We start from the raw sequence: 18,745 nt of genomic DNA, 5'->3' as shown, positions 1-18,745 counted from the left end.
CATCCAAGATTGTATATAAATTGTTTTTTCCCCTGGGGTTTTTCAGTTCAGTTCTGCCTCTTGTCCCACCATACCAATCTCACTCTTTTCTGCTGCTCCAGACAGACGAATATTCTATCTTGATCTACCCCTCAAGGGTGTTGTGTGGATGGCACTTTCACGGCCAAGCCACTTGTCATGCCACGAACCCTGTGAAAGGGTCCTGACCCCCAGGTTGAGAACCACTGCATTAGACCAATACTGCAATTCAGTTCAATATTGACAGCATTCATTTCCTAACCTTTGGTTAGCAACTACTGCAACACCAGTCACTGCATGCAATGAGCAACCACCATGCAATGAACTACCATCCAGCTCTTGTTTCTATGCAGCTTGACAGGTGCATGCATTAGAAGGCTGTCGCTATAGTGCTGAACTGCTACATTGGTCTAGCACTATAGCTTTGTTTGAAAGGTAAAAAAATCAATCAATCAATTGGCATCCAGGTTGTGTCTGAAATGATACAAACATCTCTTAGCAATGGGCATTGCAAGTGAATGATAACAATAGTTTGCATATCAGACAAGATGAAGCAACTAATCTGGTGTGAAAACTGCAGTGTGCTGTGCCTGCAAGAATAACATTTGCTTGTCTGATATTTGTATAACTACGCTGACAGGTTACAAATTTAGGAGAGAATGATCACTATGGTCCTTATATAGATCACATATTGATTCTTCTGTTGTGGCAAATTAGGACAATTGTGAAGGGCATTTTTGAATATGCTTAATATTATACTGTAAGAGTAAACTAAAAGTTATGTGGGAGATCCATGACTGAAGATTTCTGATTGCAATTGATCTCCAATAATGGGTGGAGATAATCTTGTGTCAACCTGTCACTTTTGTTAAGTAAAGCAGGTGCCAGGAAAGTCTCAGGAGCCAGGGCATTCCAAATGCGACTATCACCAATCAAAAAGTTCCTTCTTGTTGCTACCCATTTCACATCTGCGGGTGGAAGCAGAGAGAGCAGGGCTGGGGAAGAGGACCTTAATGGGTGGGAAGGATTACACTGGCTCTAAACCCTTAATAGCTTAAAGGTAAGAACTCTTAGAATTTTACCTGGAAACAGATGGATCGATCTGAGCTCTGTATCCAGCCCTGACAGAAACCTGGCTACTACATTTTGGATCAGCTGAAATTTCTGACCAGTTTTCCAAGGTAGCCCTACACAGAGCACATTAATGTAACCTCAACATGATTTCAGCAAGGATTATCATGGCCAGTTCAGCCTTTGAAAGGAAATATTGTAGCTGGCGTGTCAGTTACAATCATCAGTTTCTATTGTTACTCACTCTTCTGGCTCTCCTGGCTCTTCTTTCCCTTTGGCTGGCTGCTGCTTTTCTGGGTGTGTTAACTCAGTAGTTTGAGTAGATTCTTCAACCTTGGTGGGATCAGGAACTTCTTCTGAAGGTTGTACAGCATCTAGAACCAGACAGCTGATTAATGTCAATATACTTATTGTGAAAAATGAACACTTAAATTAAGAATAAAGTCTTATAATAAAGCCTGTACAAACTTAACAAAACATATTCCTCGTGTGGAAATGGTATTTGATTCCTGCCCCCCCCCCCACACCTCCTTCCCAAATTGTTTGCATCCATTCATTATATTTATTCCCACTGGATAAATAGGAAATTTCTTTTTTTTTTTTTTACTTCCAATTGGGACACATTCTCTGTGACTGTAACCATCAACCAAGAGATCATTCTTCAGGCCAAATTTCAGGCAGATGGGAGAAAGCAATCTACTTTATAGCCTATTGATGAAATTCTGATGTGCAGTATGGATGCAGGGAAATACCTGGCAAACTCAAGACGGGACACAAAGAAGTATTGGACAACCCAAGAAAGGTATGTAAAGGTAGCAGCTTGTATTTGGCAATTCATCAACTCTCAATTCGTATCTCCTGCAAATAATCACTGTAGCACATACACAAATCTACACAGGGGCTGGCAATTAACTCTCTTCTCCTCCCTCCAGGAAATCATTCTAACCTTGTTCAGGAGTGTTACTTGCATCATGTTATTGGAAGTATGATCATGCCTGCTTGCCTCTTATATAAAGGTAAAGGTATCCCCTATGCAAGCACCGGGTCATGTCTGACCCTTGGGGTGACGCCCTTTAGCGTTTTCATGGCAGACTCAATACAAGGTGGTTTGCCATTCCCTTCTCCAGTCATTACCGTTTACCCCCCAGCAAGCTGGGTACTCATTTTACCGACCTCGGAAGGATGCAAGGCTGAGTCAACCTTGAGCCGGCTGCTGGGATCGAACTCCCAGCCTCATGGTCAGAAAGCTTCAGACAGCATTTCTGCTGCCTTACCACCCTGCACCACAATAGGCTCTGCCTCTTATATAGATGGTTATAAATACAGCTGTCTGTAGCAAGAACTGTGCAAGTACATGTATGGAAGGTTCCCTGATCAGGAATTCTACAGAAACAAGATGCTGGACCCAGGGAACACTGCAGAGATTAGACTGTAGATATCCAGGGGGACTCAGGGGGGATTATCCGCTTCTTTATTTGTGTGTAGATGGTATACATTTTGAATGACTGAACAGGGTCACTGTCTCTTACAACATACTAAACCATAGTAGCAAGTGATTGCCTACAAAAAGCAAGATACCAAATAGAATCCTTTAAATTCATTCTCTCAATCCACATGGTCAGAAAAAAATGGTATCATATTGATAGTTTATACTCTTGAGCCTTTCTCTAGGTCAATAAAATGATTGGAATGCTGTTCATAAAGAGACCTATCACTGCTATCTTTTCAGTAGGTTCATCTTTCAACTTTTCCAGTTGGGTAAAATGCCTATCATTTTTATTATCAACATTTGTATTAATGGTAGATTCAAATATTCCCTATCATGTAAGAAGATCATAGTCTGACGAAGGGTGCTTGCACTCGAAAGCTCACGCATTGAATAAATCTTTGTTGGTCTTAAAGGTGCTAATTTGTATTAACGATAAGCAACAGTGACAAAGATAGCCTTTTTAATTTAGTTATTTCTTTGTCATTATTTCAGTGCAAATCCCTGTTGAGGGGAACTACAGTAGTTTGGACTGCACAGTTCATGCATGGGGTATGGAGGCATCAAGAAAGAAGCTATAGTCGAGTGTAAAGGTCAACAGAAAAGTTTCGGGTAAAGTCCTTGTAACAAGATGTTTGAACTTACACTCCAGTATAAATTCACACAACTTCCTAATGTTTGGAAATAAGAGCAGGATTACATGTCTGTGATGAGAAATGTGGGCCTATTATCCAAAATGGCAAGAGAGAAACAATGTAATGACATCAGTGTATGGGACACCTATAGTGAGCACAATATAAAGGTAAGCTTCACATAGATCTGCCATTTTCAGTGGTAGCCTTGAATCTTTCAATGTATGTTATTATTCCCTAATACACAGTCATGACATTCTGAAATAAAGTAGGAGAGGGCCCCCTTCCTATCTGTCAAGACATGGGGCAACAGGAGGCATCTGTATTACTCAAGCAGATCTATTAATACTTAATCTAAGCACAGAATAGAGGTTCTTTTTTATGTTTTGCAATGAGGTTTAAAATATCAGAGCAATAAGTGATAAATGGCGCATTTAAAAGCCTCAAGAGATGTCATAGGAGATACTGAAACTGAAAATCTCACCCACAGTTATATTACAACTCCATAATGTTTATATAGCTCAGTGGTTGTCATGCTACCATTTGCTGTTACCTTTCCTTGCATTTCTAGGTTAGTTTTCAACCAGTGGCTTGTACAGCAAAGCCTTCCTGTTTAATATAGTGTATATTTAGGCCATAAAGGAAGTGCCCTTCAAGGTGAAAGTTATTCTCATGTTTCTCTAATCTTAGTTGCTATTTTAATTTTAACTAACACCATGGTGGTGGTTAAATGTGTCATCAAATCACAGCTGATATACGGTGACCTCATAAAGTTCTCAAGATAAGAAAGGTTCAGAGGTCTTTTAGCCATTGTCTAGCCCTCTGAAGCAATTCAGGACTTCCTTGGGGGTCTCCTAGCTAAGCGCTAACCAGAATCAACCCTGCTTAGCTTCTGAAATCTGACAAGATCAGACTAGTCTGGGTCTTCCAGGTAACAGCAACTAAACCTATAAGGGCTGTCATTACTTTGATACTGGGCCACAGAGCAGCTCAAATTTAGCCTTAAGTGCAATATGTTTATAGGATAACAACTTGGCAGCAATCTGGACCTTTGGTTGCTTGCAGTAGTTTGTTAAGATGGATGGATGTACAAATCAATCAAATCCTAAATAACTCTCTTTAAATAATTGTAGTAGTTGATTTATTCAATAGCAATGTATGTTATTTATATTAGCTTGCTCAGACCTTACATGTACCATGATTTAATTTAACTATCTATGGTTAATATGATTGTTTGACTAAGAGTGTCTTGACTATAAGTAATTCATGTCAAATCAGGATTTGAAACCATTGTTTGAAATTGGTTTATTAGCCACTGTCTTAACTATAGTTTTGTATGATAAGTGAATGTGGCTATCGGGGCTTAATCCTGACTTGTCCCAAGGCATTGCTTTCAGAGGCTACAAAATGAGGGTGATAATTGACTATCTTGAGGTCAAACCAGGAATTATGTGAACAATTATTAAACATGGTTTCATGTTGCATTTGAACAGTCATAGTAGTTTGTTTAGATGGTACAGCTGTCCTAGTTTGATGAGAGCAGAAAGAGGGCCAGTGTTCCTTTCTTTCCTTCTAACTTAGTGTGTGTCAGCCCCAATTCTAAAAGCAGCAGCTATCCACAATTTCTATATCGACAAGCTTGAAACATGTAGGATCGACATATATAAATGATAAAAGTCTGAATTAAAAGTAGGATTTCAAGCATGCACTAACCGTTTACATACTGGAGATTTCATGCCGGACTGCAGGCTGGAGTTTTAGTCATGGAAGGTTGCCCCACCTCTTCCTGAATGCACATGGGGGAGCATTTGGCCTGGTGTGCCTCATCTGCCCCCAATTTGTGCTCCTGCATGGGAGCTGGGGCCGTGAAGTTCCCAGTGCATAAACGGTCATTAGGGGTGTGATTTTTTTCAGGCTTTAGCTATATTTGACTAAAAAAAATAGCAGTAGTCCTGATATTCCTAAATTTTAGATACCATACTGGTATTTTTAGGGATTTTTTAAAGGGTCTCCAATTTTTTGGGTCTTTTATTCCCTATGGGGAAACTTTCTGGGTGGCCAGAGGGTTATTTTTTAAGGTCCAGGCACCAAACTTACAGTGGGACAAAAGTATCCTGTGGAAGAACCAGCAACAAGTCCAATAGAACCATTATAGAACCTAGTAATCTCAGCACAACTACTAGCCAATATGCCAAGCCAAACAGAACCAAAATCAAATCAGGGAATCTCTGCAATGGAAGCTCAAGGTTGGGGGGCGGGGGGCAAGCCCAGCAGAACTCAGTGCCACTGCAGCAGTGTAAATTCAAAGAACCCAAGTTAAATCACAGCAAATGCCTGCTGGCCTCCCTGAGGGGACCCTGCCCCAAGTTAAATCACAGTTAAATGCAAGGGAGGATTTGGAAGTCTTGTGCAAAAAACAGTGCTGGGGACACAAAGCAGTGCTAGCAAAGATAAAAACTTCTTGTAACTGACAAACACACTTGACATTGACTAAAGTAAACTGGGAAGGCCATGTAAGTCCTGGGAGATACAAAAATAAAAGAGTGTGGGGAGAGAAAAAAATTCCATTTGCAAGCTTCTGATCTTCCTGGTAGATCCCAAATACTTTCAAAGGTTTTGGAGGATAATGTTTTTGGTTTCCTGAAAAAAATCTGGCTATATTTTGGATGTTGAATATTCCCCAAAATATGACAGGGCATTTTGGGGTATATTTATGGCTCAGGTCTACAAATGTACACCCCTAGTGTACATGGCAAACCTTCCAATATCAAATTGGGTAGTGCATGAATACCACATGGCTTCAGAGGTCTGGTCGCACATCAAGTGTGCTAGGAAATAAGACACTGGCAGGGCAGCAGTATTGTTCAAACTAGCCCACAGTCATTCTGAAGCTATAAATGCTGGTTTGAACTTTACAGAAGAACATGGAAGTGTAATAGCACTCAAATGCTCATTAATTTGATTTATTGCAATATTTTACCTACGTATTTTATACTTTTGTACTGTTACTGATTAAAATATGGGTATTTTGAACTAAATATCCTCATGATTATGCCATGTTTTATTTCACATCTCCTGGAGGCATCTTAATACCGCTGTTAGAAATGTAAGCAATCTGTTACTACTGAGTCTCTACATTTTAGTAATCACTTATAATGTTAATTGCTAACATTAATGTTGACAAGATCTACTAAGGAATATTTTGCTTTCTTCTTTCCCTCCCCTTCAGTGAAGATGTGACAATCAAATCAGACTGAATTGTTTGGGATAATTATGGAGACAATGAAGAAAAATGATGATGTACAGACAGTACACACTATCAGCAGATTCAGTATCTACAGTGGTAAAATAAAAGGAAAATGTTTAGGAAAAAAAGTCAGAGACTATTTTTTACTGTCTGCCTCTCAAATCATAAGAAGAAGAAGAATTGGTTCTTATATGCCGCTTTTCCCTACCCGAAGGAGGCTCAAAGCGGCTTACAGTCGCCTTCCCATTCCTCTCCCCACAACAGACACCCTGTGGGGTGGGTGAGGCTGAGAGAGCCCTGATATCACTGCCCGGTCAGAACAGTTTTATCAGCGCCATGGCGAGCCCAAGGTCACCCAGGTCATGGGTAATACCATCATGCATTACAAAAGTACAATAGTACTCTAGGGATACAAGTGTTTGGCATTCACCTTGTGTTCCACCACCACCTCTGTGGTTCGATCCAGGTCCCCAAGGCCAGCCAAAGCCTCAGGTGCTCTTTCCAAACATCCTCTCCACTCCTGGAGGGAACCTTGGACTTCCTCCCTGGCCTATCACCTGGCCTTATATGGACCATGTTTAATCATGAACAAGTCCAACAACCTGCCCCATCCTCCCACACCTGTCCCTCTTTTGCCTGTTGGCCTGGCTGGCTTGGTCCAGCCATAGCTGCTGGGAATAACTCTTCAGAGGGCTGCTCTTTGATGGGCTGGTGCTCTATTTTATCCAGTCAGTTGTATGGCTGCGGGTAGAAAGTGTCAAGCCAAGGGACAACCCAACTTGATTCCTTAAAACTAATCTAGTTTGTCTCTAACACAGAACCAACAGTGAAATGGAATGGATGGGTCTCCTGGTTGGGATCTCACTTTCCCAAAAGGAGCAGGTTCATAGCCTTTTGTTGCTGCTAGGCTCAGACCTGTTTGATTGACAGCCAGGGGCGGGACCAAGCACAGAAAAAATCATTTCCTTTCTAGCGATTCCTGCGAGACCGGAAACCTGTGGGGAATGAATGAAATGCTACTGGATTCCACTACAAATGCAGGTATGCGTAACACCGAGATTCCACTATTTAAAATAGCGTTTCCTCTTTGTGGAACCAATTGGCAACATTGGTCCTTGTGCGGAAACATCCCTGCTGTTGGATAAACAGGTGGTAGCAGTGGCCAAACGAACTTTCGTCCTGCTTCCACTGCTGGGCCAGCTGCAACTTTTCCTAAGCAAACCCTGCCCGCCCCACACACACAAAAAAAACTTCTTGCTATGATACGTACCCTGGTAATATCTAGATCAGCTTACGGCAATACAGTTTACACGATTAGTCTGTGAAAAGTATCTGGAAACAACAGCAAGTACCAAATGTTGTGGCACAAATGGTGACTGGAGTAGATTATAGTTGTGTTCCCCCTAGCAACTGGTGAGGGCTTTGGGGAACTTATCGGGAGAGAAAGGAGGCCTAGGCTGGCATTGTCAGCAATACAGCATGCCCTGGAAGGACCATCATTGCATTGCCACCAACATGAGGACACTCTGGTACTTAGGCAAAAGGTGCATGGTGGAAGTCAGTTTTACCATAGAAGAAAAAGAAGAGCTGGGTTTTGTACCCCACCTTTTGCTACCTGAAGGACAGTCAAAATGGCTTACAATTGCCTTTCCTCTCCCCACAGGTGCAGGTGAAGCTGAGAGCTCTGAGACAACTGTGTCTGACCCAAGGTCACTCAGCTGGCTGCATGTGAAGAAGTAGAGAATCAAACCTGGCTCTCCAGATTAGAGGGCTGTGCCCTAACCACTGCACAAAGCAGACTTTCAAAGAAGAAGAGTCTCAAAGTGACTTACAACCGTCTACTCTTCCTCTACACTTTGGTCAGATACCAGAGCATCCCCATGTAGGTGATGATGTGATGTTCATGCCACAGGATATGTTGCAATGTTGCCAGTGATGGTGGTCTAGGCTGGCTTTTGCTGCCAGTAAGTCCCCCTACTGACCAACTGATTGGTGTAGGAGAGGGATCCCAGGACAGGGGTCCCCCAGTCCCTGGTAGGGACCTGGCAATTTTATGTCATAGAGACCATATCACTCCAGTCTTGTTCCATCTGCACTGATTTAAAAATTATTATGGATCCACTGGAAGTGAACTTTAAAGTCCTATAAGAGGAGCCAATGAGAAAAGCAGCAGTGGTGGCATATAACTCTCTAGGCAACACTAATCCTTCCCAAAAAGCTAAAAGATATTGCTTTGGTGGATGGAGGATGTTCAGAGGAACTGCCCATTCTGGTGATAATTTTGCCTTCAGGGACATCTCTTTCCCATTTCCTAGCTTATGACCCCAGTGGCTGTGAGTGGAGGACAAGAGAATACAAAACCTTCAGTAATCCTCTCATAGATGCTGTGAGGCTGGGAATGATGCACCCTCCCTGTCCCCACCACCACCCTGGTTTCCTCTCTCAGGGTGCCACTTCTTTGGATGGTAGCCTTAATATTCTCTTCAATGGACTAGACAAATGGATTAGACAAACCAGAGAAGGTTTGTGAAGTAAGGGGGAAATTGCACATAGGTGTAGAATAGAATCAACAATTAGAAATATGGATTAGCTTCCTACAGTTTAGCCTTTCACAACTGAAGAAGAGTAAGCAAGTTTATTAAAGCCAGTCAAGCTCTGACTAATCGCTAATGACAAACCATTCTCTTTCGGAGCCTGAAAGCTTGCATTTTGGCTATGAATCAGTGACGAGTGTCCAGGACAAGACGATGAGGAATTAGGCTATTTTCAAAAGGGCTATTTCCCCTGGCAGACATTGTTCATCGAGCTGTGGTGCTGCAATGCTATGCTCACTGAGTAGCCATTGGAATAGCCGACCCTATCTTTTAATCCTTGAACTTTTAAAATCCTTTTGCTAACTCTTCATGCAACTCCAACCAGGCAGAATCCCTACTGCCACCTTTTTTAATGAAACCATCTGGTTGCAATCCACTCACAGCTGTCTTTCCCACCCACTCAGGATCCCCTTAAGGAAAGAGGGTGCCACTTTTCTGGGATTAATGTATGTGTTGATGTCAGTCAATAATTTACGACCTGCCAGTCTGTATATAGATTGCCCCAGCTGTGGTTACCTGGTGAAATGACTTGTGTGTCAGAGACCCTAGCCTGAGACCTTCTGAGTCATTGCTCCTTGTCCCTTGAGCAATATCCAGCTCAGTGGATCCTCCAGGTTATCAGTGATAAGGTCTGTTGTGATAGTAGGCTCTAGACAACTGGGGCAGGGTCCCCTCAGGGAGGCCAGCAGGCAGCAGAAAAGGAAGACATGCTGAGGCAGCCAGCCCTGGGGCTGCCTTTGTGTGGGCTGAGGCTTGGTTGGGGGGGGGTCCATGCTTCTGGGCCTTCAGAGCTCTGGCTCAGCTCTTTGAAATGGATGTGTCACCTGGGTCTGAGGTCTGTCCAGAGATCAGTTCCCCTGGAGAAAATAGCTGCTTGGGAGGGGAGACCCTCTACCTCTCCTTCTCCTTCTCTGAATTACCTCTGATGTTTTCCTCTGGAGAAAGGGAGAAGAATCCAGGAAGCTTACAATGGAGGGGGTGGTAAAGAGTCCTTTCCTTGACAGTGGCAAGTGCCTTCCCTAAGAGTGTGAAGTGGGTGTGTGGGGGGGATGTGCTCTCCTTTGCTGTAAAGGTGTGAAGCAGGGGAGGACACATTCACCTTTGCACACACGCACACACGGACACATACACAAACACCCCGACAAATGGCAAAAGAAAGACACCAAACCTAAGAGTGGCCTGCCCACTGGGTGGAGGAGAACTGGGCGGGGTTTTTCCAATGTTGTAATTGCTGCTGAAGAAGGTGCAGCTGCAGCACGGCAGGAGTTCCACCGAGGGACCTGTCTGTGGCCTGTTTCCAGAGTGGCTACTCATGGCCCACTTGGGATGTTTCTACTTTGTGGCTAGTTTCCCTCTGTGCTCCCTTTGGCGAAGGGGCTACCTTTGGGCTGGCTTTGTGGACTGGGATGTCCATGAGGCTGATGGTGTTCATGTTTCGTGAACCACGTTCATGAACTGCATTTTCATGTTTTGTGCCCATCCTTTGTTGGACCCATAGTGTGTTGCTGCTGTTCCAGCTTGTCTCCTTGTTGCCACTCCCCTGGTGGGATTCCCTGTGGGTTCCTAGCTGGGCATCCTGAGGCTCCTGGGTAAGTCTGCGGGCTGCTCTCAGACAGTCACAGGAGAAAAGAATACAAATGGAGCAAAGGATGGAAAAGAGAAAAAAGGGAAGCTTGGTGTGGTGGTTAAGAGTGGCCGCTTCTAATCTGACAGGCCACGTTTTGATTCCCCGCTCCTCCCTATGCAGCAAGCTGGGTGACCTTGGGCTAGTCACAGTCCTGATAGAGCTATTTTTACAAAGCAGTTCTCTTAGGGCTCTCTCAGCGCCACCTACCTCACAGGGTGTCAGTTGTGGGGAGAGGAAGCCTAGGCAATTGTAAGTCACTTTGAGGCTTGTTTGGGTTGTGAAACGCAGGTTTTCAAAAATAACTTTCCCTGATAAGTGAGGAAAAGATCAGGAAAAGGGGAAGTTTGTGGATGCCAGGAAACACCTCAGCTGCTAGTGGCCATCACACTGGCAGCCATTCTAGCGTTCAAATTGACTGGTGTGCTTAAAAACTGTAAGTCTACCATCACACAGTGATTGTGCTCTCCAATTCTGTTCTTCAAAGCTGCTCTGCTTAAGTCTGATTTTTAAATTTTTATTTTAAGCTGAGTAGACTCTGTTCCTACCATTGGACTCATATCACTTTGAATAGTAATTACATAATTGGTGGAAACATGAACTAAGTGCATTGAAATAATCTGTACAGACAAGTGTGAAATGCTAAATTTCTATTCCCTGTTTATTTGTTCCCAGAATTTCTCCGCTGTTTTCTTCCTTGACAGCTGTCCTGTGCTGAAGTAGATGCAAGAACCAACAAAACTTTTCCAGTCACTGCACTGATATGATTTTCTACATAGTCCATCAAATGCTTACTGCAATATTTTACACACTTTTAAAAACAGTTTCCCCGTCATCATGAAACCATCAGTCTCTCGCCTCCCTTCCAGCCTACAAGCCACACCATTCGCACTTAACAGGCTTCTCCCTCCCCAAACCACTTTCTTCCTTCTCTCCTCCCTCCCTCCCCAAACCAACTTAAAATAAAGTATGTGCTCCCAGACATGGCCCTAGCCAACCATTTCAAGTAGCATGATTCAAGCGATCCTAACCTTTTGATATCCTGTCTAGCCATCTAGACCAGTGGTTCTCAACCTTCCTAATGCCACGACCCTTTAATACAGTTCTTTATCTTGTGGTGACCCCCCAACCATAACATTATGCAAGTGTACTTTCACAGAAATTAAACCAATGGCGTGAAGATCCATTGTTCATGATTGTATATAAATTGTGTTTTTTCCCCCAGGGTTTCTCAGTTCAGTTCTGCCTCTTGTCCCGCCGAGCTGTGCTGCCACCTGGAGTGCCTGGCGGGGACTGCACTGTGCTGGAGGCACTGCTGGAGTGGCTGGTGGCTGAGCCAGCCACAGTTACTGGTAAGATGTTGTGGCCTAAAACTGCCAGACCCTGGCCACCGAGCCCAGATCACCCACAACAGATCACCCACAACAGCCAGTTGACTCTGGCTGTGAAAATCTTTGACAATTCATATTACTAACCTTGCTTCTCAGGCTCTGGGTCTTCAGCATCTTCTGTCTCTTCTTCTGAGGAATCCTCTGTGTCATCTTCCTCCTTTAAAGAAACAGCAAAAGATGTGTGTGAATGCAAAACCCCTTCAAGCAGGGTTAATAATGTTTTTCGCCACAGACACACTTATCTGCTAATCAGATTTAGGTTTAACAATTGATTTTTGCTGTATGTAGTAGAATAGAAAGTCCAGATGTAAATTTCAAGTCATTAATTAAAAGTGAAGTCCAGTATACATATCTGGAGAGGTGATTCTAGGGCCCTTTTTGAACAGACATAGACACCTCCAAACTGAATGGATCCTATGAAGAATCTTGTTTTTAGGGAAAATGTACTAGGCAGTAGAGCCTCTTGTGGCGCAGAGTGGTAAGGCAGCAGACATGTAGTCTGAAATCTCTGCCAATGAGGCTGGGAATTTGATCCCAGCAGCCAGCTTAAGGTTGACTCAGCCTTCCATCCTTCCAAAGTCGGTAAAATGAGTACCCAGCTCGCTGGGGGGTAAACAGTAATGACTGGGGAAGGCACTGGCAAACCACCCCGTATTGAGCCTGTCATGAAAACGCTAGAGGGCGTCACCCCAAGAGTCAGACATGACTCGGTGCTTGCACAGGGGATACCTTTACCTTTTACTAGGCAGCATATAGACAGGCTTGTTCTTGTGAGGAACATTCAGCTACTTTCCCCACCTTCTGCCCAAAGCTATGCTTCAAGATGATAAAGTTACAGTAAAAGGCATAAAATACATCTTTACATTTTAAAACATGTTGAGTGGCCAAAGTAAAAATGTATTTTTATGTACCCCAAACTGCTTTAAGCATGATTGGCTTGAGTCAGGTCCATAAAGAGATTCCAGCCTCCAGGTGGGACCTGGAGACCCCCCAGAATTACAGCTCATGTTCAGACTACAGAAATCAGCTCCTCTAGAGAAAATCAATATTTTTATGGCACCATACCCTACTGAGATCCTTGTCCTCCTCAGGCTCCATTTCTTCCAGGCCAGACTGGCCATGGATTCTTGGGGGGGGGCATCATCTGGGCATAGAATTGGGGTCACTATGGGTAGGCAGGTAGTTGTGAGTCTCATGTATTCTGCAGGGAATTGGAGTATATGACCCTGGAGATCCCTTCCAAATCTGTGATTCCATAATTCTATAATGCCATTGAGTCCAACCTCTAAAGGAGCCATTTTCTCCATAGGAACTGATTTCTGAAGCATGGAGGCCAGTTGTTAATCCAGGGTATCTTGAGGTTCTGGTTGGAGGTTGGCAACCCTAGATTTACTGACAGGACTGCTCTGTGAGAACAGCACTATCAGGACTGTGACTAGCCAAAGGACACCCAGCTGGCTGCATGTGTAGAAGTGGGGAGTCAAACTCGGCTCTACAAACATGGTTATACAATGACTTTAAGAGGGCAATGTTCTGAGGTTGTTTTACCTTTTACTGTTTTATCTTTTCTTCCCCCTTAAGCTCTGCTAAAAACATGTTAAATAGTACTGTCAGTGAAGTCCTAAGCAGAGTTAACCCATCTATGTCTATGGAGGTAAGTGAGCTTTTCACCTAGGTGTAAACTGCACGGAACTTTTATTCCAACCCCAGATCGATTCAGTCCCTGCCCTCTACACAGAATGCGATTTCCGTTTGGATTTTGGGGAATTTTAATTTTCCTTCTGCAGCAAGAGGATTGATCCGGAGTGACTCTACCTTTATTGTGCGATATCTCAGACTGCTTTTAATCCTCATTATCCATTTGGGAAAGAAAGCTCCGTGGTATAGAACCTCTGATAGGCTACACCTGGTCATATGACATGCTTGCCTTAAAGGAGAAGCCCCTAATTTCTCTCAACTTCTGTCGGTTCTGGATTTTTTCTCCCTTCTCGGCCTTTTTCAATCCTTTCCCCCTCCCCTTCAAGAAAAGAAAGAAGCTCCCTGCCTGGCTCCTCCCCCCCCCTTCAAGAAAAGAAAGAAAGAGGCTTGGCTCCCCTCCCCCTTCTGAGCTACCCTAACCACGTGCAGAAGGCTTTCCTGTTTCAATGGGGGGGGGGGAGGAGAGGAAGACCCAAGTTCAAAGCAATCTGAATTCCACAGGATTGACAATGGAATAAAGAAAGTAAGTGCAGACTCTGCCCTAGTGTCTAATGTTATTTAGGATTATACTCTGTGTCATTTTAGTCATAGGAATGTGTTGAATTCAAACATCTTTTCAACTAGTGGGGGGGAAAAAAGATATTTCCCGCTTTGACCACACCACACAAAGCTACGCCAGGGAACATGGGACCTAGATGGGCAAAAACATATGGGACAATAGTAAAGAGAACTGTGAGATTGAGTGGAAAGGCTGGCTGGATCTAACCCAATATTTTCTAGAGCAGGGGTAGTCAACCTGTGGTCCTCCAGATGTCCATGGACTACAATTCCCATGAGCCCCTGCCAGTATTTGCTGGCAGGGGCTCATGGGAATTGTAGTCTATGGACACCTGGAGGACCACAGGTTGACTACCCCTGCTCTAGAGGCTATATGGTTAGTGTAGTCAGTTTCATAGACCCTTATGTGGTCACCAGGCGAAGAAGAGAACGAAGAAGTCAAGAACTTACTTCTTGTAAGTCAAGAACTGTGGCATACAGTGGTATCCTGATCCTAAATTTTATTTGTCTCTTCAATAGAAATTAACCTCATCCTGATATAGTATGCTTGGATGCACAGATTTAATTAAATCGCTTCAGCTAATAGAAGCAGAGTGTCCTTCATTCGCAAAGAATCAATGACGCCAACTGCAAATTTTGTGTGTGCCTGGCTGCATCTTACTGATATGATTAATTAACCTGCTTTACTGCCATGTTAGTCTGTTTAGTAGTAAGCTATAAGATTTCCAGATTCAGTTCGGATTGTCAGGTCCCTTGGAGCAGCTAGTAGGGGAAGGTGGGTATATGCACTGGGAGTGGGGAAGAACACTAGAAATTAACGCGATATGCCTACATGACCTGGAAGTGATCAGTACAAAAGATTATGGGAAGGAAAAGAGGGAAGGAAAAGAGGATGTAGTGGGGAATGGGGAAATGATATTTGAGTATTTGTTTGATAGATGTTGTAGCCATAACCCTTAACATCATTATAAAACCAGAAAGAAATAAAACTAAAGTAAAAACGGTTATCACAACAATAACCATCAAAACAAATATGCAAGGTAGTAAGAGAAAATTATGCACCCTCCCCAGGTCCTTGCCAGTCCTTGAGTGTAGATCTAAAACCACAAACTAGAATCTGGTTGTATTATTCCCAATAAACTCAGTGTTACTGGAAACGCACTTACATACATGTCCTGACACATGTATATTCAGCATTAGGGAATGAGCTTAGTGAGAGGTGATAATGTAGGAAAATGGATCGGTTGCCAATTGTTATTTGCCACATTTACTAACTTCTTTCATTTCTGAAACAGTATAATGTCAGTAAATAAGGAATCGCCTCTAAAGACCTACCTGCTCTGAAGATCCTGAGCCAGAAGAAGTTGTGTCTCCTTGGGCATTTCCGTTCAATGGTTGTGGCACCATTTGACTGAGTGTTCTTTTCAGTATATTAAACATCTTTGCCTCAAAAGGTATTCTGAACCCTCGGTTTTCTTACTGCCCAAAGCTTTCTGTGCCGTTGCTGTTCAAGCCAATTAGATGCTTAATCAGGGCTTAGTTCTGCTTAGTTTAGTAACCGTCGCAAAGGCCTGGTTATTCTCAGGACATCTTTCCTTGACATCATTTCTTTTGTTTCATAGACAGTGAAATTATTTACAGTTTTATGTGTAAAAGGTTCCCAGAGTCTTCAAAATGTAGATCACCGAATGAATAGAGTCCCAGATCTTTTTATGTTTCTCTTGGCTGGAGTATAGCATCACTGTTTACCATCAATTTGAGCCTTCGTCAGAAGCTTTAGGAGTTTAACTGGGACACAGACAAGGCCAGTTGGCCAATAGCCTGACTCTGTAACTGCAGATTACATGAGATCTGTATTTAAGTATTCTTTTCTGTGATCCTCATGTGGTGATGTCAGAATGTCGGAACAAGTTATTCATTTTGTTAGCTGGTGGCATCATTTTAAAATAGTCAGATAAAGAGGAAGGAATAAAATGTCAATATGAACAAGGTGAAATGTAACTGTTTTTCTTGGAAGCCTCAATAAATTTTGCTCAGCCTTGTAACAGAATTGATTTTTGCTATGTATTCCCTGTCATGTAAGAAGATCATAGTCTGACAAAGGGTGCTTGCACTCGAAAGCTCACGCCCTGAATAAATCCTTGTTGGTCTTAAAGGTGCTCCTGGACTCTGATTTTATTGTGCTACTTCAGACCAACATGGCTACTCATTTGAGCCAGTTTGGTGTAGTGGTTAGGAGTGCGGACTTCTAATCTGGCATGCCAGGTTCAATTTTGTGCTCCCCCACATACAGCCAGCTGGGTGCCCTTGGACTCACCACGGCACTGATAAAGCTGTTCTGACCGAGCAGTGATATCAGGGCTCTCTCACCCTCACCCACCCCACAGGGTGTCTGTTGTGAGGAGAGGAATGGGAAGGCGACTGTAAGCCGCTTTGATCCTCCTTCGGGTAGGGAAAAGTGGCATATAAGAACCAACTCTTCTTCTTCTTCTTCTTGAATCTATCCTTAATTGCCAGTCAGTGTGGGATTTTAGGCAATAAAAGGCACAGTAATTCTATAAGGAATCTGGGAATCTTGAGCAACCATTAATGGGGGATTTTCTCAAAACTTCTCTGGAAGATCATATCCAAAAACGTCTACTTTATTAGTTTTTGTTGACATGCTTCTATAATCCTAAAAAATTATTTTCCTTTGCAAGTGCTTTCCTGATCCTTTTCCAGCAGTGTTTAAAGTGCGGCCGCGACTTACCGTGACTAAATTGATGCCATGGAGGATGGATCAACTGGATCTCTTGAACTCTACCACTCCTGGTAGCAAGGTAGACTGGTCAGAATCCTCTGATCCTTTCCACTTGTTTGTTGCTTGTCCATACTGCTATTTCCAGAGAACTTCCTTCCAGCTGTCTTTGTGCTCCCCCCACCCCCAACTTCCAGGAGAGCACCATGTGTTATCTGAATCTGCTTTACAACTTCATGGGTGGCCAAACTGTGGCTCTCCAGGTGTCCATGGACTACAATTCCCATGAGCCCCTGCCAGGTGGGAATTGTAGTCCATGGACATCTGGAGAGCCACAGTTTGGCCACCCGGGCTTAGCTCTTGCTCCTTCCTTGTCTCAGCATGGATAGTCTAACAATAAAGAGTAACCATTTCTTTTCTAATGCAGCAAGCCTTGTGTAGACTTTATTCTAAAAGCAGGTTCCCTCTTTTGCTGGCACAGTTCCTGCTAACAAAAAGGATCCATGCTTGATCAGAAGGAACCCATCAGAGTAGATGGGGACACTGTGTAATATGAACCAATGATCTCACTCAATGTAAAATCCTTCCTGATAAACTCTGTGCACAAACAAACATCTCTATGTCTTGAAAAAATTATTTCTTCAGGCAGCTCTTGGCATGAACTTTGATGCTATGTTTAGATGGAGAAGCTCTTGTACATGGCTTCTTGTGCATCTGTGTATTTTTGCCTTCATCCCTATTCTTTGGCTTCAGAATTCCAGACTGTTCTTTAACACTGGCTACCTTGCATTTTATTAGCAGGGTTTAGCATATGGTGAACTGCAGTTTGTAGTACTTAGCAGCATTCTCACTAGATTAAATACACAATCTAGAACGTCATTTACCGTGAAAGCATGGTTCTTAGAATCCTGAATTGTATATATATTCCAAAATTAGAGTGCCATTTCTAAAAACAAAACAAAACACTGGAATGTGAGAGGACCAAAGCAGCCTGGCTTTTGTTGAAATGTCTATGCTCTTGCTGAATGACATAAGGAGATTTTGTACAAGGGTTATGCACAGAACAGAACTACTCTGCAATGTACAGTATTCGACATTTCTGGTCCAAACAACCAACCCGTTACTAGAACCGAAAAATACTGAGCACAAACAAGGACAACCGGGGAACTTATATACATGCTTGAGACTCCTGACAAGACACATGACTGGCCCCTAATGGGAGCCCATCATAGGTCCATAAGCCAGTTTGCTGATAGGACAGAACCTGGAAGCTGGCGAATTCTTGACAAGAGTTCAGGATTCCAGTCTTTGCTCTAAGTGCGAGGTTTCTGAATGTACACATACACAATGTATCTTATTTTCTATTTCTTCTAGACATCTTATTTTCTGAAATGAAATGATTAATGCAAATTTATTCTGTTCATAAAGAATGTATGGATACTCATTTCCTTGCGACGCACCGCCTTTCCTTCTAGTGCGGTATTGCCATCTGTAGTGAAACACAATACCACGGTCGTGTAAAAGAACACCTCTTGAGGAGCGTTTTGAAGGAGCCCCTCTGCCAGGTCCATTTTCAGTTTTCTTCCGTTAACAATACTTTGCACTGCTTTTAATTTACAATTAAAATGCATGAGAAATAAATGTAACAGATATTAACAGGGAAATGCCTTTGGGAACCTGTTAATAACT

At 43.1% G+C, this 18,745-nt stretch overlaps 1 protein-coding gene across 1 annotated transcript in view; it reads right to left on the bottom strand.

Moving 5' to 3' along the window:
* The window catches only part of CNGB3 (cyclic nucleotide gated channel subunit beta 3), a 71,887-nt gene extending 55,813 nt beyond the window's left edge, over positions 1 to 16,074 (bottom strand). The window contains exons 1-3 of the mRNA XM_077351979.1: positions 15,655 to 16,074; positions 12,148 to 12,220; positions 1,334 to 1,463 (exon numbers count right to left, since the gene is read on the bottom strand). Coding sequence (XP_077208094.1) covers positions 1,334 to 1,463; positions 12,148 to 12,220; positions 15,655 to 15,759 — 308 coding nt within the window. The 5' untranslated portion in view covers positions 15,760 to 16,074. The remainder of the gene's footprint in view (positions 1 to 1,333; positions 1,464 to 12,147; positions 12,221 to 15,654) is intronic.
* Between the last annotated feature and the right edge of the window lie 2,671 nt (positions 16,075 to 18,745).

The sequence above is a fragment of the Paroedura picta genome, chromosome 9 (assembly GCF_049243985.1).
Source record: "Paroedura picta isolate Pp20150507F chromosome 9, Ppicta_v3.0, whole genome shotgun sequence".
Lineage (NCBI taxonomy): Eukaryota > Metazoa > Chordata > Lepidosauria > Squamata > Gekkonidae > Paroedura > Paroedura picta.
Note: the sequence above shows the minus strand (reverse complement) of the source record. Positions and strands in the feature narration are given on the sequence as shown.